This window comes from Eurosta solidaginis, chromosome 1 (genome assembly GCF_040869045.1).
Source record: "Eurosta solidaginis isolate ZX-2024a chromosome 1, ASM4086904v1, whole genome shotgun sequence".
In the NCBI taxonomy this organism is placed as follows: Eukaryota; Metazoa; Arthropoda; class Insecta; order Diptera; family Tephritidae; genus Eurosta; species Eurosta solidaginis.
The window spans coordinates 94,440,242-94,461,783 of NC_090319.1; the positions used below are offsets into that span (position 1 = coordinate 94,440,242).

At 40.5% G+C, this 21,542-nt stretch overlaps 1 protein-coding gene across 3 annotated transcripts in view; it reads left to right on the forward strand.

Moving 5' to 3' along the window:
• Positions 1–21,542, forward strand: part of LOC137236496 (zinc finger protein rotund-like) — a 371,834-nt gene that overhangs the window by 172,192 nt on the left and 178,100 nt on the right. For all 3 annotated transcript variants that reach the window (XM_067759172.1, XM_067759171.1, XM_067759173.1), the window contains one exon: positions 9,093–9,565. In XM_067759172.1, the coding sequence (XP_067615273.1) occupies positions 9,093–9,565 (473 nt within the window). The remainder of the gene's footprint in view (positions 1–9,092; positions 9,566–21,542) is intronic.

Here is a 21,542-nt window from a genome sequence, read left to right on the forward strand (position 1 = left end):
TCCGAATACGTTCATATACTAACATATACATTGTTTCCTACAATTACGCTACGTTGTAATGACTGCACTTACGCTTACATTCCTTAATACTCCATACAGCTTACTAATATGCCATACTTCGCCTGCATTAACATTCTTACTAATCCCCCATATAGCATACCACTTACAAAGACTATGCTTATGCTTACGCTTACGCTTTACACCTTATGCTTGTATTCAGGAATCCTCCGTAACGTAAGCAAAGATGTTTACACATCAAAAGTGAAATTTAGACTCTGTTATTTCGAAAAAGAAACCTTAAAGCCTGCAAGGTTAGAGAAATTGTCATAAAGAATAGATGCGGTTAGCCGCGAGTTGCATACTGCTATAATAAACACTGTTGCTAGTTGAATCTTTGCGGTTCTTTACCTCCATACGTTAAATTTTCGGCTAGCCATCCTCTTATTTAGTAGGGTGTTCAAGGGTGTTCTCCGGGAAAGTAATGCTGTAATTGAGCCCATTTGCTTGTATTTCGGCAAGGAATATATCGAGCAGTACTGGAGATGTTAACCTACAGAGCTCTTGTTTTCCGTGTCGGCGGTCTGTCGGGGTAAAATTTTACGGAGCTATCCTTCTTCTTCTTGTAGCAATGCTTCGCTGCAGCAATAGGTGCTACCACTCCCAAATTGTCATCGATGTCATCCAACGAAAGGCCAAGAAACTTTGTAGTTTCATGAGGTTGGACTAAAAAGACATTGGTGTTAGATGCGTTGGTTCCACATTACCCTTGAAAAGATGACGGTGTCATGTGGGGAGACTTTACATGCAGGTCATATGTTGAGTAAGTCAGGGTTCGTTCTAGATTAGTAAGAGTGTACCCCATTAAGTTATCCAGATCGGGTATCCGACTCTGAGAGCGAGGCCTGTGTGCATTTATCGGCATAAGACTTTGCCGACGCGTTATATATGATGATAGATAATGGCCAGGTTAATAGAAATTTAACAGACACAGTTTGTTCAACATTTCGTGTCTCCTCCTAATTGGGAGAATATCGATCATATTGTGTAACTGATGTTTTGGCGTCATAAAAGACATCCTGTGGCAGCTCTTAGCGCGATGTTTTGCAAGGCCTACATCTTCCTCCAGTTAATTTCTTTTAAACGCGGCGACTATGTATTCGAAGACGCGTGACACACAAGCGGATGACCAATTGCTTTATAGTATGTAGCTATGAGCATTTTTTTATCTTTGCCCCAAGTGGTGGTAGCTTGGTACTTGAGGACTTTACTACTGCTCTGAACTTTAGGTACGTTTGCAGCTGTATGCTCCTGGAAATGTAGATCATTATCGAACGTGAAATCCAGTATTTTTGGGTACCATGAAGCAACTCGGGACTTTTCCCGTTCAAGGGCTGTCATTTGAGTGGACCCCTGTTTGATCTGTTGCCTTTCGACGTGCTGTCAGCTCTACTTGCACTTAACCTTTCATCCTATTACTGTATGTAAAGGATTTACGAGTAATCTCACCTAGATGGCAGAGTCTCTGACTTACTAGAGCGACGCATTCGCAGAGATTGTGAACCAGCGGTTCATCATTCAGCTCACAAAAGCAACAGGTTTGTGTATCCGATACATTTAACTTACTTACATGATAGCGTAGGCTGCAGTGTTCTGCATAGTACGCAGTGAGAGTTTGTAAATCTTCTCCACCTGAAACTGCCCTTGCACTGGGTATTCAATGAAGTGTTGTTTTCCGTTGGTTTCCGTAGTGTTCGCCTTTGTCAGTCCACAGAAGGGCTTTGAGCCACAGAATGCTACTAAACCAATCTGCTTGGCTGGGTACTCTGCCTTTTCATTACCTGTATGTCCATGATGCCAAGGAGCCCATCCAAAAACTTTATTTTTGGCTACCAGATAATTTAGTACTCCAATGCATTCATCCATTAGCTAAGAAGTAGTTGAGTAAGACTGCTAGAAAACATTTCCGAAGGGCACCAAAAATTGTGCTCTTCTTTGTCGGGCTAGAGCTAGAGTCTGCGCGAAGGTTGTAAGGCTTAAAACCAATCGTTTTGTGGCTAGTGAGGCTAGAACCATAGTCTGAATAAAGGCTCAAAGAATTAAAAAAATCGACCTCCTGTTAATCGGGCTAGAACCAGAATCAGCCTGAAAGTTCGAAGGATTAGTAGGTAGTCGTGCTTGCACCAGATGGTGCTAATACCGAAACTTACCTTATTCATATCCAGAAAAGTACTTCCAATACCCGTAATATGTACTCCTTTTAAGCTACGCGGGCAACAATATATCAAACAAAAGCAGTCTTGAGGATGCATTTGGATGACTCCCATGCAAATTTGAAGTGTAGAACTCGAGTTATGCAACATAAGCCGTCTTGACTTTTGCTACTTACTTTTTGTATGTGTGTAAGTGTGTGCACCTTGTTCATTTTGATTGTTGTGATTTAAATGAATCGATAAAAATGTTGATTAAAATCAAATGATTCTTAGCAACATTTAACAGTAAAGCACTTGGGATACGATGATACAAACTCTACTCACTCATTATGTTGCACGCTTCGAGCTTTAGTTGCTACGAGGTACGCACCCAACGTGGAATCTTGTGGCGTGGCCGGTGGCGCGTAGTTTGCCAACTATGTAATCTGATTACAATATTAATGCGATAAACATCAATGTGACAATGCAACGCACACTCCCACGCCGCAACATCAGCAGCAGCAAAAACAACAAATGCGACCTTAAATAAATAAAGAAAAAACAAATTTAAAAAAAAGACAGCCAACGGATACTTCGCTGCTAAGTGCATTAGCCACTCAAATAATGTAAACAATTAACAAGAGCAATAACAACAATGTCTCGATATTGTAATCGAGTGACAGCAACACAATCGCATAATGTTGCAGCATCAAAATGTTGCAACATCTATGGCCACAACTTAGCTGACCTTTAAAACAAGGCAACGAACATACAACCATTACTTAAGTGGTTGCAGTTAAGTACGAAGCATTGCGAACATTAAGAGAAACATATGTTGGCTATTCTTGTTGTTGTTGTTGTTGTTATTGTAAGTAACTGAAAAACATGAGCTGCAACAAGCCGCTTTTACAAGATGTTTACATAAATTCCTGAAATGCAAACAACATGCAACATTCAACAGGCGCCCCCCAAAACAGTAGCAGATGCTGCTTAGAGTAAAACAGCAACACCAATAAATAACAAGTCTACAATGACAGCAGCCAATAGCAATAACAACAACATGCACCAATAAAGTGGCAATATCGTTTTAAGCGGCGACGATCGATAGCCGATAATGTCAACGCCGAGCCTAAGTTGTTGTTGTGTGGGTAAATGACACATTAGGGCGGTTGCAGCGTTGGAACTTTTGGTTATTAAGTATTTTTAAGAACTAATTAAGGATAATATGGGACCATAATTCATTTGATCATTATCACATCATCATACTGGTAGAAGAGAAAATGGTCTATCAACAAAGCATATAAGGTGGGTGCAGGAGAGCCAGGGTCAAGTAGTGATCTTATAATTTGCTTTTAACCGCCCAAGCGATTTTAGCCGTTTCGTAACAAATCAAGCCAGCTATACCTGTTTCGCGACATATGACGCATCAGGGAAGGTCAAGTCTTCCTCCTCCTGACTCTCCCAACTCAGTGGGCTTAACGTGACCTTGCCAGCGAAGCTTTTCTTCATAAGTATCTCACAGCTCAACATTATACCTCCATCCACAGTCGCCGTAAGCATTGCGGAAAGGACCATACAACTTCCGGGAAACTGTACTCTTTAAAATTACGATCACCTTCTACCGACATCGTCCATGATTACGAGATATACATCAGGACCGGTGTAAGTATCTTCTTGTAAAGCGTGATTTTTCTTTGTCGAGAGGAAACTCAACCTTTTAATTGCCTACTCAGTCTAAATGAGCTTTTGTTGGCAAGAGTTATACTCCGTTTGATTTCTAAGCTGAAATTTCTTGATTTTTATAATGGTTTCCCCAATTTATATCCCTTCGAGGTCCCACATTACTCCTACTGTGAGTTTATCGGTTAGCGGAAACAGTTTAACAAACGATCGGCTTCACAACTGTGGCGACAACGGTAATAATGGCGAAATACGGCAACAAATGGGCGGCCGTATGATATTGGGTGGGAGCAGCCTAGTAGCGGTATGACTAGCAGTCGTAGTAGCCAAGGGGGTGTCGCCCCAGCAGCAGCTGTATGTCTCTAATGGAAACTGCAAGGCACGCTAGTCACCTCATCGACCGAGCCAGACCTAAAGAAAGGGGGCCATGCAGTCACAAGGAAAAAAGCAGTGCTTGGTTTAACAGGTAAGAAGAGATCCTTAAGACGCCCACCTTGTATTAGCTAGCAGAAATAGATAAATGTGTAGTGGCATATATTACTATGGGGTTTCGAAAGGTACTGGCATCGCTAAAGGGCTGTACCGTCTCCACGAAGTGTGCAGGTGTAAAGGAGGTAAACTCAAAGGCACAGCTATTTCCCCTTACTTAAATCGAGCGACTTACAGACGGCGCCAAAGCTGAATAGAGGTGTCTTCTGGTAAAAAAGTAACTGGCTATTCTTCACTTGGGTGGACGGCGGTGAGTTAAAAAGGCAAAGTCATCCACCCAATCGTCCCTTCCTACGTAAAAGAAGGCTGACCAGTGCCTTGATATCGCACTTCTTCTACTTCTTGTAGCGATAAGGTGACTTTCTGGAGGTTTTGTGGAGTTTTATCGGTGTTGATGGTTCTTTTCCGGAAAGTAGCGCCATTTAGGTATAAACGCGACCATCGTGCGAACGACTTGATATGACCATGTTGAGCCATCTACATCAACGAACTCTCTTCTTGCATGTGGAACCAGAACCACTCAGCCAGCTAGAAGAAGCACTGATAATAGTCTTAAAAGGCATTCACTGCCTCTAGCTAACCTGCGAGAACTCAGTTCGTATCAGATCTCCTTTACACAACGGACTTCTTCAGAATCTTCTTCAGAATACCTCAAGGGGATACCTCCTTTCTCTCTTCTGATAGAAAAATAAACCACACTTGGTGCATTTAGATTTCAAAATACTTTTGCTTTAAATATATAAGGAAGATGAGACAGTTCAAAGGCAATCCATTTTATGACTACGTGAATAGTTCCTACGCTGTAGTGGCTTCCACGGTTAGAATCTCACGAACACTTGAACTCGTAGACCAGGCACACTTGAAATCAGGATACCCGTGCGCTTCTGAAGTTGGGTGCATTGAAGGACTCAAACTTTATGACGGTAAAATGAGGGAAAATACTTATCAACTTAAGTTCAAGAAATCGATACCAATGGGAAGCTATCTTACAACAAAAGTTTGCAAAAGAGAATGCTTAGGAATAGCTTTATCCTCCAGACGGATTTATATTATGTTACACAGGCAGGTAATGCAGCTATATTGTTGTTGGTGTAGCGATAAGAACACTACCCGAGGACCTTGGGGAGTATTATCGATGTTGATGGTCCTTTGCCGGATGCAGATCCGGTATATTCCGGTAACAAGCACCATAAAGGTACTAGCCCGACCACCTCGGGAACGATTTGATATGACCACATGCAACCTCCTAAGCCATAACGCCCTCCCACCGCCTAAATCCATCAGGAGTTCGGGGTCGCCAGAGCCTCGGCTGTTAAGGAAACAGGATTCGCCACGGGTAGGGGAGACTGACAATTGGATTAGAGATGCTATATATTGGTAGAGATGCTATATATTGACAACCACTTGAGAGGGTTGCGCTACACAACTCCTTGAATCAATTCGGTATTTTACTCGCCTGTTACGACAGGCATACCTACCGCGGGTACATTCTAAGTCCTCTTACCCGCTGGGTCTATAGAGTAATATTGTAGATATCTGTGTTACACCCATAAAGTTGTGGGCTCACAAAATTGACTCTCCCGTTTCGGGCTCATACGCAGCATGTCATCAATCAATAGATGTTGTTGGTGTTGTAACCTTAAAAATACTGCGGAAAAGTTGAGGGAATTTAGCGAATGCGGGCAGAATTTCGGATATGAATCCGGTATGCTCCAGTAGTTCCTTCTAGAACTAGGCCGACTGATTCGGGAACGAATTTTTTTACTCCTCGAACCTGGTTGTTTGCCGAATTTAATCGCCTCTTACGAGATACATACCCACCTCGGGAATACTCTGAGCTTATAAGACCGCTAGGCGTGAAATCTTTAACATCATAATTTACTCTTCCAGGTGCGAGCGCGTTAGGAAGAACTCATGTTTGATGAGTAACCTCTAGATAATAAATTTTTTTTTGTGATGCCGAGTGCACCTTCTCCGTTGTCACCCTAATGCAAATTTTATACAGGTACCGCTATTTCAACAACAATAACATTGTAGGTGGAATCAGTGGCGCTTGGCGGCGGCGCGCGTGATAAACATCGCAGACACTGATCAAGATTTTGGAGATCAGCATCGCAATGGGAGCATGCAGATGCCAGCCAATTTTATTGTAATTTGATATTGCTGTTACTGCTGATGCTGTTGAAAGTGATAACAACAACAAAATACACCCCATTGCTCGTATGGATTGTTAGAGAATCTAAGCGCGATTTGCCTTAGGTTTTTTGCGTCCGTTTTTGTCTGCTTTTTTGGAAAAATTTCCTGCAAATTTCAATTTTTGGCGTGATTTATTTGCTTATGAATATTTTTAAGTTAATTGGAATATCTATGCACGTCCAGCTCATGTTAGGCCACAAGAAACCTTATCCAATAAAATAAACGACAATCATTATGAAGCCGGGCGAGGAAGCTGCAGTTGCTTGCTTTGCCAACGTGGATAAACTATTTGCTTTCTTACTTTGTTTTCTCTGAGTTGTGAGAACGTTAGGCTCGTGATAGAAGAGTTCTCGTGTTCCTGCTAGAAATGTGATGGCTGCATCATAATTTCAGTAATTGGCGCTTAAACGCCTAGGCGATTTCAGCCGTTGCATTATAAGTCACGCCAATTTTATCTGGGCGTAACCGATTAACAAGATAAGATAATCCCTTAAGCCGCCTGAAATGGATAAACTAAGGAGAGGAGCTTTTTACAAAGCTAAGCGTGACAGACACGAAACATTGAAGCCAGTTTACAAAAGAAATCGTAATTCCTACAACTTCTAATTTGCTACCGTAATCAGCAGAGTGACATCCTCACCACAATTGGGGAAAGAAATCAGAGAGGGGAGGAAGTTACACTGGGCCCTATTAGTCACAAGGACCGGTTGTATCTTCTCGGCCTAGTTGGAACACCTACCAACACTGCCAAACGATTCGGGCTCGTACCAGAAGTAACTAGTACCGTACCCATATCCCAGAAAAAATCGCCTGCAATTGCAAAACTCCCTTAAACAATTCAGGAATTTTTTTCCGGTTACAACAACAACAACAACTATTGACTGGGGTAAACAATCTGACCATATTTTAATCGCTGCTGCGGACATGACATGCTGGGTATGAGCCTGATGCGAGGGAATTAGTTTTGAGAGCCCACATCTTTTGGGGTTTAACACAGCTATCTACAATCCTCCAAGTAGCAGCGTATGACAGAAAGATATGTTTAGTTTTCTATCATAATATAGATTTGTCTGGAGGATAACGCTTCCTAAAGCTTCCTTACGTACCTGCATTATGGAGGGTTAAGATAGTTTTGTACCAAAGGTGGAGAAAGCATTCGCTTTCAAAACCGGAATATTTTAGGTCTAAAAATCTACCTTCTTTTCTGTTTAACACTTCAGTGAGTCGTCTAGAAAACTTTATAAAGCAGTCGCTTCTTTCGCAAGCTCAACACGCATATAGTAATGGTATATTTCATTGAAAGGCTACTCGACTCCCAGGCACGTACACTGGTGGCATTATTCTATGTAAAAGGTGCTGTTATATTGTTTAAAAGGGGAAATTAACACGAAACTCTTTGAAAATATGTTCCTTAGGGTTATAAAGATAAGCTATCCGCTACTTTGGGCGGAGATCGTTAAACAACTGCTTCATCATATCGTGGTGGAGAGCCTTAAATTCACTGCCTTCCAGGACGATATGTGCGTTATTTTTCAGGGGGAATTTCCCCAGAGTCTCTTTAACATTATCTAGCCTCCGACGGAGGCAAACAACACTATCCTGCAACTTTCACCATTGGATTTGGTAGCAAAACTTCTAGTCAAGAAGACGAAATTTTTCTATAACACAAGTCTTGGTACCTAATTGGGATTTTTCTGTTTGGTTGCCAAGCCAATTATAGCAACACTATGCACATATTCGGTCGATGTGAAGTCTTTATTGGCCGGCTAGTTCAACATGGCCTAGCCTATCAGCCAGTTTTTGAAGCTCCTCGCTTTCACGGCGCTCTGCCTCACTCTTCTTCTTTCTATATAGGTGTTCATTTTCCTTCTTCGTGTCACGATAACGCTCTAATATATTGCGCACTGCCGCCGAGAGAGCCGATTGGAGTAGGAACCATCAGCTGTCTGTTTGGTGAGCAGTTTTTCGGCGGCAAAAACTTTCCTCGTGCCACTGCGCGCACATTTGCTGCGTAGAGGCGTGTACGTATCTTCTTTGCCACAAGGTAGTGATCCGAGTGATTGTTTGGACCTATAGAGTACGTACATCCAGGAAACTGGAGATACATGTTGCTGTCGTCGATCATGCCGTAAAAGATTTGGTTTCGTGCTCTTCGATCAGGGAGAGCTTGTTGTTCTTGTGCTAATCCGTTACTTCATTCCAGAGCTGCTGAATTTTGTCGGCAACTTCTTACTGCTTGCATTAGTTCATGCCCATATATGACCACCTGATTAAAACAACTCATCCAATCGGTGACAATTTGGGATGCATTTTAAATATAAGGACAATCCGATCTATCCATCACTTGTATTTGACAAAAGAAATATGATTTTGCGAACAAATGAAATCCACATTTGCTGTCGTCTCCGCTGCAAATACTTAATGACTTAATACCACTCTCACATGTCATATAATAACCTTTAACCTCGCTTAGGTCAATTAGTATTTTATTTACGTTTGACATTTTGGTTTATTTTTCTTCTTTTTACCTTCTTTTAGGTCATTTCCTCGATGATAGTCGCCTTGTGGATCATCATAGCGCTGTCACGTCACAGGGCAATCATAGCGGTAGTATTTATGGACCAAGCGCTGCGCTGCGTGCCGTTGCCACATCGAATAGCAGCTCGTCTGCAGGTGGTGGTGGTGGTGGTGGAGGTAACGGTGGCGTAGGAAGCAGCAGTTTAGTTAGTGGTGCTGGAAGTTTAGGACTAATCGGTGCAGGCAATGGTAGTCTAGGTGTTGGTGGAATTGGTAGTGTTGGTGGTGGTGGCAGTGGCGGTCTTGTTGGACTTGGTAATGCGAGTCTTGGTGGCGTAGCTCATCATGCGGCTGCAGCAGGCAATCATATGGCTCATCATCATAGCGCTTCAGCGACGGCATTATTAGTTGTGCCACAACCGATCAATGCAAGTAAGATGACACTGGGCGGTGGTGGTACGGGCAGAAAGTATCAATGCAAAATGTGTCCACAGGTAAGTGTAAATTGTGCGGATGAAGTAATTATGTATAATAAAAAGGAATTGAAAGCAACGTTGAACGCGCTACACAAATTCTTGGGTATCCTTCTAATTTTTTTGCGTCGTATGTGATTGGTGCTAATTACAACTGCGCCAGCTGTCAAATGAACAAAGCGAAATTGATACCTCAATCTGGCGAGTTTGTCATTTTTAAGCCTTGCCGTGCTGATGAAATATTTGAAGTTAATAATTGCCATAAAAATAAATTTACGGCCGGCATTGCTGGAAGAATGTTTTTATTTTATTCATGAGTTTCGGTTTAGGTAGTACCGAAAAGTCTTGCATTGGAATACATCCCAAAAAACCTTTGGGTTTGAGTCCAATTAGAGCCCTAGTTGATAACTAGCACAATTCTCTTACCTCAGGCGTTTTTCTCAACAAATGCTCAACTTCAGAGTCATAGCTTTCTCAACCAAAAAGGGCATTTTTCTATAAGGTAAACTAGCAGAACCGGCAGACGTTGTTCTGCCCTAAATTTGGCCTATATGCATACATTTTAATAAGCTTTTTCCGTCTAACTCTGCCCTATCCCTCTACACTTTTTCCTAATCTTTTTATTCACTCCTCCCTCCGTCTTTTTGGCTTCATCTCCATCTTCGTCTCATTCTATGTCTTTCTTAGTCTCCTTCTCTCTTTTCTCTTCTCTCAAGTTTTTCTCCTTCTTCTTCATCTCTTATTGCCAGTCCGAGAGGGTGGTATGTATTTTGTTCCAGTTCCATTCCGAGTCTCAGTCCCAGTCCCACTCCGAGTCTCAGTCTCAGTCCCAGTCCTAGTCCTAATTCCAGTTCCAGTCCGTCTCTGGTATACTTCCCGAAAAAAAGCATCCTAAATACTAATATAGACAAATTTATATACGAAATTTCAGGCAAATCGAATAGGTCGTATGTAGATAGGTATGTGAGTATTATTAATTCATGTCTTTATTTCGGCTTCGAATGCATATTTATCAGTTTTGCCAGGTTGATGCGACTAAATCGAATATCACAATTACTTTAAAGCTCTCAGCAACAGCTTTCATTTGATATACATAATACACGCACATTCTAGGGGTATCCGGGTTCATGTTTTGGCCTATATCTCGAGACCCTAGTCACTCAGCGGTGTAAAACTTACTCTGTATTATAGCACACATCAACAGCTTCAATTTGATACCCATATTGTATAATCACATTCTAGGTGTATCCGGGTCCACATTTTGGGCTATATCTCGAGACCCTAGTCACCCAGGGGTATGAAAATTATCCTGTACTATAGCACTCATCAACAGCTTTCATTTGATATCCATATTGTTTAATCACATTCTAGGGGTACCCGGGTCCACGTTTTGATCTCAAGACCGTAGACACGAGCGAAAAAAAAGTAGACGTTGGCCGATTCTCAGACCTACCCAATATGCTCACAAAATTTCATGAGAATCGGTTCAGCTGTTTCGGAGGAGTTCAGCCTCTAAAACCGTGACAGAAGAATTTTATGTATTGGATAAAGCTGTTACTCAAGTTGAGAAAATTATTGTTCTCAACTTGTGCCCAAGTGTGTTTCTCAAACTGCACTGAAATGTAAAATTCCAATACTGCAGTATTTTTTACTAAGATAAAGTATTTATAAATTATTTATAATTTTTTCTAAGGTTGCAGAATAAATTGAGAATGATATTGGTTATCAACTTGAAAACTACATATTTCTCGAAGGCTTGAAAATTATTTGTTTGATGTTTGTTGCGATATTTAACCATAAATATAATGTAAAGAGTGGTCTCTGCAAGTGTGACAGAAAGATATGTGCATATTCCTTATTTCTAGGTAGGTAAGTAGGTATAACGCTGCGAGCCAGGTAGCCGCAGTGGCTAATGAAAAGCCGGTTTGATTCCTTAAAACTCATTTGAACCTACTGAGTGCTACATCGGATATGTACTACAACCAGCACGATTGGTTTATAAAATCAAGCATATTTGAAATATCTATTTCCGATAATCTATACAGATTTTCCTAAAAGGGGCTTCCGAAGGAGCTTAAACGTGTTCTAGCTGAGCATTTTTCACGTAAAAATTCCGATTTTCTCCCTTGGCTACCTCTAGAAGTATGGCTAGCTCAAAGCTGGTTATGCGTGATAAGTCATCAGCTTTTACGGTTTTCTCGAAAATGGATTTTTCCAGAGTAACGCACCTATTAATGGCCCCTGCTAGCTTTAGGCTAGTTTGTGGTGGACCTAGCTCCTAAATTGCTGGGTGGTTGTCAGAAAAGATAGATTCTTTGCCACTTGTATCGGTGGATGACACGAACCCAGTTCCTACTGAGAACAAATGATTTAAGGAATACCTTCACCGGTTCAAACATGAAGAAAATAACATATGCAATGACTGCGAAAACAATATAAGAGAGGTCATATACCCCATATTTTTGGATGCTCGGGGCCTTACCCAGCTATCAGCTTCTTCCTTGTCCGCCACGTTTGGGATGTATTGTATTTACATATATAGTCGTAAAGTAATAATGTTTAACGGTTAAGCGTATTGAAACACATCGGGTGTCCTAGCTAGGCCATGTTATATATTGGCATCTGCGCTATAAATAAGCACGGCAAGTGAGTCTTTAAATTGACATGCAGTAAGCCAAGGTGGCAGCTTGGTTTTTCTTCTGTTGTATGTGATCAATTGTCCAAGTTATGCTTACAGCGTGGGAAAGTAGATGTCAACCTTAGCAAAAAGTAACTGATACGCTTCACTACAACAACAAATGAAGCTGAAAATAAATAACGTATTAGCACAACCACCAAGAAGAGATATACATGTGAGTATTTATGTAAGATCTAAGCGTAATTTTGTTTCTTAAAGCCATAATGCTCATATCACTGCATAAACTGACAGCTGCTGTTCCTTTTCTCTTTTTTTTGCCCTTCATATTCTTATGTTCGAGCGGTGCCCACCTGGCGTTTGTCAGTCAGGCTTTCTTCATAATATTTTTTAGTAATTTGAGAATTAAATTATAGAGGGATTTAAATGCAAGGAGGCGGACAGATGGGTGGGCGATAAAGGATATTGAGAGAGGAAAGTTTTCTTTACGGCCTTTGGCGCTGTCCGTCATGCGGACGGCGGATATGGACGAATTTTTACTTTTGAATGCTATGAGCTTTAGGCAGATATGAAAACATAGCAAGAAACAAAAGCGTAGAGGCTTCCATGGAGAGGTCATGTAACACGAATGGGGGTAGACCAAAGTGGTGTTTTTGTTGACACCCGTACTTGAAAGCGAAGGAATGTAGACCTCTTTTTGTATGGCATATAGAGGTTGGGAAGACTTGACGTACTGCCCAAAATCCCTCAGATTGCCAAGCACCAATTAATGAATGAATTCATCGAATACGATAGCTCAGAGCTCAAAAATGCTCTTTCTCGGGTTTGTTTCTTACGAAGAGACATAATGCACAGATAACAAGGGCGTGGGCATCAGGTACTCGTGAAGTTTGATGTGTAAGCATACAGGTGTATGTTGGATAATAATTTTTAAATTAATTAAAGCTCCCCGAGGGGATGAAATCCAACCGCAACAGATGTAACTTTACAATAAAATAATTTCGGGAACAGACAAGATTCGAGATTTGACTTGCTATCGATTTGTTATTAGCTTGTCATTGTCTTCTTATTTCCTTCCAACGGCTTGCTACGTTGTTTTTGTTGTAGCGATAAGACACTCCCAGAAGGTTTTGGGGAGTCTTATCGATGTTGATGGTGCTTTGCTTTTGGATATAGATCTGGTACATTCCGCTAACAAGCACCATGAATGGACAAACATGACCATCTCGGAAAAGATTTAATATAACCACACTGAAACTTCTAGGCCATCCCTCCCCTCTCCTCCTAGTTCCAAAGAGCTTGGGGCTGCCAGATCGGGTGCTAAAGCAACAGGGTAGGTTAGGTTGACAATTGGGGTGGAGCAGCTATAAATTGCGATGGCAACCCATTGAGAGGGATGCGCTGCACAGCATCTTGAGTAATTTGGGTATATAAGTCGCCTTTCACGACAGGCATATCTGCCGCTGTTATATTCTAAGCCCTCTAACCCGCTGGGGTAACGGCTTGCTATCGGATGTGTGTGTTTTATAGCAAACCGATGAGTCGATGGTAAGAAATCTATAAGAAGCCGATAACAATTTCGTAACAGTTGGTTAAGAAATCGATAACTTACCGACAACAAATCGATACACCTTTGATAGCGAAACCGATAACTCTTCTATAGCACTCCTATAATAACTTGTAAAAATCCTATAAAGTACCGTAAACAAATTGATATTGTACTTTTATAATATATCGATAACTTTTCGCTAATTTGTTTACACATCGATAACTTTTCGATAACATTCCGATAAGAAATTGGTAAAAATCAGATAAGGTTAGGGTAGGTTGAACTGGCCGGTCCATTAGGACCTCACATAGACTGATTGAGTCCTTAGTGTTACCAGAAGTTTGTTTTAACGACCAAAATGAAAAACGCTATCAAAAACCAGGACCTATGTTATAAAATAACTCCGTCCACTTGGCAAATATTAGAAGCTTCCTAGGACTTAAGCCACTTGCTGCTTCTATATCGGACAGCTGTATCACTCCTAATAGCTGGAGTCTTAGCCTGGTAAGTGCAGGGCACGAGCACAGAACGTGCTCGATCGTTTCCTCCTCCAACCCGTACCCGCCCTTTTTAGCTAGTTCGTCCGCTTTTTCATTCCCATCTATTCCCATATGCCCTGGGACCCAATATAGATGTATGCTTCTCCCTGTCCCGATTCTCTCCAGAGATTGCTTACACCCTAACATGCATTTAGATTCTGTGCTATGCGAGATAATTGCCTTAGTTGCTGCTTGACTGTCAATATAAAAGTTGCAGCTTAAGCTATTCTCTTCCAGGGTTTCTACTGCTGTGCTAACGGCTAATATTTGCGCTTGCAAAACTCTACAGTAATCCGGCAGCCTGTAGGATTTGCTTATTTCTGGATCAGCATAGTATACCGCAGACCCTACTCCTTCTACTACTTTGGAACTATCTGTGTACACATGTATCGCCTCGTCCGCCATTTGCGCACCCTTGCGCCAACCGTCCACATCTATTACGGCCTTAAGATTCTCCCACGAAGCGCAGATAGGGAATCAGGTAGTCTGTCCGTCTTGTGATTGATGACGCTATTCTACTATGGCCATATGGTCGGCGCTCAAGCTGCCCCGAGGCACCGAGTCTGGAGTCAGTTGCTAATGCTATATTCTTTGAATCGCATACGGTGCAGCCGGGTATGAATATCCCGAAGCGCCCGATCCATCAAAGAACTAATCGTTGGAATGCACTTTCCACTTATGACAATTGCAAGGTCATCTGCGTACGCCGTAAGTTTTCGGGTCCCTCATCGAATCGCCTGAGCAGTTGGTTGATAATCAGCGTACACAGCAGAGGTGATAGCACTCCTCCCTGCGGCGTGCCCCTGTCCTCTGAATTCGTGGCCTCGTACAATCCCCATTGTGATGTAATCTTCCTGCAATTTAACATGCAGTCGATCCATCTGATTAAGGCTGGGTTTACTTTAATGTAATTAAGACCATCCATAATCGCCCATTTAGAAACATTATTGAAAGCCCCGGTAATGTCCAAGAAGACTCCTAGAGCATACTCCGTATATTCCAGGGATTTCTCTATACTTAGATCTCCACCTTTCAGTAGTCATTTGTCCGAAAAGACTGCTACGATCAACCAGCGCCACAGTGAGTTACTGCTTTGCCACATCACTCATCTTCCCGGGAAAAGCCGGATTCTTAGTGTTATCTCCCTTTGGCACTTCCGAGAAAGCCGGAGTCTTAGCGTTAACTCCCTTTAGCACCTCCGAGAAAGCCGGTATCTTAGCGTTATCTCCCTTTGGCTTATCTCCTACTTCCGTATTTGGAACTTCCCTCTGACTCGCAGCTTTCGAGGTAGTTCCTACCTCGCTATTGGGACCCATCTGTCTTACAGCTTTGGGCCTACTTGTTTTGTCTATGTGACGGCCCTGCCTCGCGGCTCTAGAATTGGGTCCTTTCTGCCTCTTGAAAACAGGCTTGTCGCCTTCCGCCGAACGTTATCTCTTCATTCTGCCATTCGACGCTTCTTCCTCCTCGTACCGGTTGCATAACCGATGGTTTCTCGCAGCAAAATTTTTGTACTGCCCTCGACCTACTTCTACCGCCTCATGGGCCCATTCCAAGCGCTCGATCTCCACTTCTGTTGGGTCGACCACTGCTCCCAGGCGTTGGACAATTCTTAGTGCTGCACGGTACTGCGATAGAGCTCCTTTACTTCCTCTGCTCCGTACCCTTCTCCACTCTTCTATTCCGTTTTCATTTGTGTGCTTTTCCAACACGGAGTTAATTGAATCAGCACTACTCTCGCTCCCCGAGTCCCACGCATCGCTTAATGCGTATTTGTCGTCCTTGGCTTGCGACTCAGTCCTCCTCTTATCATCGTCCTTATTATATTCATGTAATGAGTCGTTCACCTTGGGCGTACGACCACCTGCCCGACAAGGCGGGCTCAGCGGTTCAGTGTTATATACAGGTAAAGAACCGTCCGCCACAGCAGCGCCCCTTACTGTGGTAAGGGCATCAATACTTCCCGAGGTGGCCCGGTATCGGGAAGGCTCCATTTGAGTACAGCCGAATTTATCCCCTGACTGCAAATCGCCCAATAGGTACGGTCCGCATAACACCCTGGATTAGGGGGTTGGCAGATACCAAATCGATAACACATTGATAACATATTTATAATCTTTTGTTGTTTCGGGGTTATTTCTGGAACAATACGGAACAATTTAGGATACATTTTGGACTATATCATGAGAGTTTTCATATTGTTTTTATTTAGAACCATTTCTGTATTGTTTAGGGAGCTTTTCAGCTTCTTTTAAACTATTTTGGGATCGTTTTTGGATTGAGATCCACATCGTCTCGGGACTGTTTCGATAAGTTTCCTATAAAAATGTAAAATTTTTTTATAACAAACAGATAACTCGTTGGTGTGAAATGGATTTGACTAAAATTAAAATAAAAATAAATGTAAGGCGCGATAACCTCCGAAGAGATCTAAGGCCGAGCTTCTCTTCCAATTTGCGTCGTGCTCCTATTTTTTTTTTTTTTACCAATTGGGGGGATGGGACCTACTTGTTTAATGCCGACTCTGAACGCCATCTGCAAGGCATATGAGTTTCACTTAGAGATTTTCATGGCAAAAATATACTCGGAGTGCTTGCCAAACACTGCCGAGGGCGTCCCCGCTTAGAAAAATGTTCATCTAATTGAAAAAACTTGTTTCTAAAGTTTTTTTTTCTAAGTTTTTTTCTGTGGCGTGAACCCAGGATCTTCGGTGTGATAGGCGGAACACGCTATCATCACACCACGGCGGCCGCCGTGATTAGTTTATTCTTATTCGGTTTAGTTTAAATTTAGCCAAATAATGTTCAAAGATGTTACAAACCAACAAAATCCTAAATAGAAACAAAATTCAACTTAAACCACCACGTGCATTCTCTCTGTTATTACTCTTTATTTCCAAAACAAAACAGCTGTGTATACATGTGTTCGAGAAAATGCATGCATCAAAATTATTATGTGCTTAGAGACTTTAATTTATATGTAGGTGATATGTTGCCTCGTGTGATTTCACTCATATCAACTCTACCACGTGCATTGTTCCTTTCTATTACACTACAAAGTATTGAATATTATTTTACTCTCTATTACTCCATACAGTATACCAATGCCACACACTACGCCTAAACTTACACATTCCTTATGTAGTACTCCATACAACACAACCAATAGCACATAGCCTGCATTTACATTCTACATATGTATATCCCCCCTGTCGTGGAACTTAACGTGGAGGAGAGGGTGAAAAAGGCCTCGCAGTATAGCGTTATCAATTACAGGACGAACAGACTACCTGATTCCCTATCTGCGCTTCGAGGAGGCACATAAAACTGCAATAGAGGTGGATGGTTGGGGCAAGGATGCTCAAATGGCGGACGAGGCAATACATGTTCCAAAGTAGTGGAAGGAGTAGGGTCTGCGGTATACTGTGCTGATCCGGAAATGAGCAGACCCCAAAAGCTGCCAGATCACTGTAACGTTTTCCAAGCGGAAGTATTAGACGTAACCAAAGCAGTAGAAACACTAGAAGAGAATAGCTTAAACTGCTACTGTGTTTACTTTTACATTGACAGACAAGCAGCAGGAGGAGGAAACGATCGGGGACGTTTTGTGCTTATGCCCTGCGCTTGCCAGGCTAAGACTTCAGCTAATAGGAATGACACGCTGTCAGATCTAGAAACAGCAAGTGGCGTAGGTCCTAGAAGGCTTCTACTATTTGCCAAGAGGATGGAGTTATTTTATAACATAGGTCCTGCTTTTTGATTTCAGTTTGGTTGTTAAATAAACTTCTGTTAACACTACGGACTCTTTCAGTCTATGTCAGGTCCTCATGGACCGCCCAGTTCAACATAACCTAACCTATATCCCGCTTACGCATACGTCTATATACGCTTACGCTTATGACAGGGCTTACGCATACGTCTACGTTTACGCTTGCGATAAGGCTTACACTCATGCTTGGGAAATAAGGATGACTCAACCAATTTTCAAATTTTATTGTGATGAAAGATTTTCGAAATTTTACCAAATTCAGTTTTGTCATTTGAAGGTAATTAAAAAAAATAGCACAGCGTTGTTTTTTGCTCTGACTTAATAATAATTATTTGTGTGTACCGATGGGAAATGCTCTAAACCGAAAATATTGTAATTTTTAAATTAGCTTTAGCTTAAAAAAAGTAATTACATAGAATCTTAAAAAAAAATAAGTTTATTGTAATGCTTAATTAAAGCTAATTGAACTGAAATATTTTATTCAATTTATAACAAATTAAAACTTTAAAATGTGATGTGATTATTTTTTACATTTTTTTTTAGCAAACTTTTTTAGTGTCATAATTCCCTTTAGTTTTATTATTAGCTTGCTTGTATGTATACATGTATGTATATATATATATATTAGCGTTGCCAAATGTCCCGTATTTTTCACAACTTTTTGAAGTGTCCCGTCGGGAAATGCTATGTAACGGCATTTGCACAATCTATACTATAATAAATCTCAAGAAAATCGTGTCTGTACATCCAAGAATTCTAAAAAAAAAAAATGAGTACACGTGACGTTTGGAATGTCGTAGAATCCATCGGCACCACTTTTTTCTGTTTGTCAGTTTTTCTGTATGATATCGATAATCTCGGAAACTAACGAATGAATTTTTATGAGACTTTCACAGATGGATAGCCTGTAATCCAGAAGGGAATCTAGAACTTATTTCATTAAAATCGCGTGAGAAACAAAAAAGATATAGTTGTTTAAGCTATAATTAAGCTACTTTTAAGGATTTTTTTTTTTTTTTGAAAAACGAAGGAAAATACACTTAGTTTCCAAATAAATATCAAAGAATGCCTTTGCAAAGTTTTTTTTCAGCTTCATATAAATTAAAAATCAAATTCATGAATAGATACAGTGGCGTACCAAAAAAAATTATTTCACGCTGCCATATTACGATAATCGGTTAAAATGAGGTTACCTAAAACCTCTAAATATGCGTACAATATGGGCATCAAACAATAGAGGAAGGTCACAGGTTTCATTTGAAATTTGTGATATTTCGATAAATTAATCGATAGCTGAGTTATCGGTCAAAATGTATTTGCTCCAAAATCTTTAAATTTACCTACAATATGAAATACTTTTAGCTAAGATTTTAAACCTTTTACACGCGTTAATCAGGGACTCAAACCTTTTGGTGCAATTCGGTTTATCAATTCGCTGACAGGTGGCGCAAAATTCTCGTGTGTACTGCGATGCTTTGGTAGGTGTGCGATTGGTTGTCGTACACATACACTAAATAAAATTAAAAAAAAAAAAATAAGGGCCACTTTAATATAAATACGCATCCCGAACAACGTCGGGTACCCTGCTAGTATCAAAATAAATAAATTAAAATCTGCTACGAAACATGGCCATATTTGCGGCTTCGATTGTATTCAGCTCATTAGCATATTGCATGCAACTCTGTAAAGGCCGCTGTACAGTGACATTTTTATACCTTTCATGAACATGAAATGGTATATTAACTTTGGTCCTATGTTTGTAACGTTAAGAAATATAGAAGATAGACTCACCTTTAAGTATACCGAATTGATCAGGGCGACAAACTGAGTTGATATAGCCACGTCCGTCTGTCTGTTTGAACGCAAACTAGTCCCTCAAATTTTGAGATATCTCAATGAAATTTGGCACAAGGATGTATTTTTGTATTATATTAGACATTTCTCGGATCCGGTAGGATCGGACCACTATAACATATATCTCCCATACAAAGGATCGTTCACATAAGACGATTTTGGTCATTCCTGCCGCAATTTACAAAGTATAAACGTGAAACTCTGTGATATATATTTTAATATATCATAGAAGATTTTCTGAAGAAATCACTTTGATCGGAGCTATATATAGTAAATATTCCATACAACCGATCGTTCAAATAGAAAGATTTTTAGGAATTTCTCCCTTAATTTCCAATATAAAAATGTGAAACTTGGTGATATATATTCTAATATATCATAGAAGATTTCCTGTAAAAATCATTTTGATCGGAGCTATATATAATATATATCCCATATAACCGATCGTTCAGATAAGGGGGTTTTTTGCCAATTTTTATTTTATATTTATCTTAAAAATTGTTTAGGTATGTACATCTGTTCACTATACATTTCTTATCTTATACATCCGATTATATGGAGATTACGAACGGGATAAGATTATTGTTCAGCCCCACTCATGAAAGGTATGAAGTCTTCGGCACAGCCCAAGACAGTCACGTCCTTACTTGTTAATATAGATGCGTTTAACATAAGCTTATGCATTCCAATAACATGGCCACAATCAACCAAGTTGTTGCGTTTGTAAATATGATGGATCTTCAGACTTTGCAATTGAAGTTTATTAAGCCTTGCACATTCACATACAAAATTTCCCGAAGAACTGTTATAAACATTCTCCCTATACAACAAAAATACTTGCTAACATATTTTGTGTTGTATTCGATTGTTATATTCCAGTTTTTAGTTGCGAAAAATGTTAGAAAATTTACCAACCATCGGAAAAATAATTTCACTTCCAAAGTGTGCCAACACCCTTAGCCAAAGCAAATGTCAAATTCTTCGTTTTATGATTTGCTTGGAACAAAATTTGGCAGTTGGCTACTTTTCAATATCAGATGGCGCCAGTGTCATTCATTCTACCGTTCTCTATAAAAATACGTGCAATCTACTCATAATGTATAAGCTTGTGTTAAACTCATCTATATGAAAAACTGCTTATGTGACGAAGCTATAAAGAAGAAAAATTCATCCCTACTGTGGTTGGGCAAGTGTTGTGTTTTAAAATAGCGTTTGGAAAATGAGTTAATAGAATATTGAATTCACATCAACGTATTAATTGTTAGCCTGTTTCATAAAAATATTTGTTATAAATAAATGAGTTTAAAAGGTTTAGTAACGTTTTAGAAGACGGTGCACCACCTAATTTTTCCGGATTTTCAAAACGGAGGTCGAGATGCATATTTTGATACCACCTTAGATAATTTGTTATTAAAATTAGGTGGTGCATCGTCTTGTAAAACGTTACCAAAAGTTTAATTCTATCTAAAAATTATTTCGCCGAATGAGAAACCCATACAATTATATAGGTGTTTCTTATTTTTCAAATGTCCGGGGAAATTTTTTAAAAATCCCGGGAATTTGGGTCAAATTTGAGGTTTGTCCCGGGAACCCGAAATAAAAATTTGGCAACCCTAATATATATATGCGTAAACATACATACATATATACATG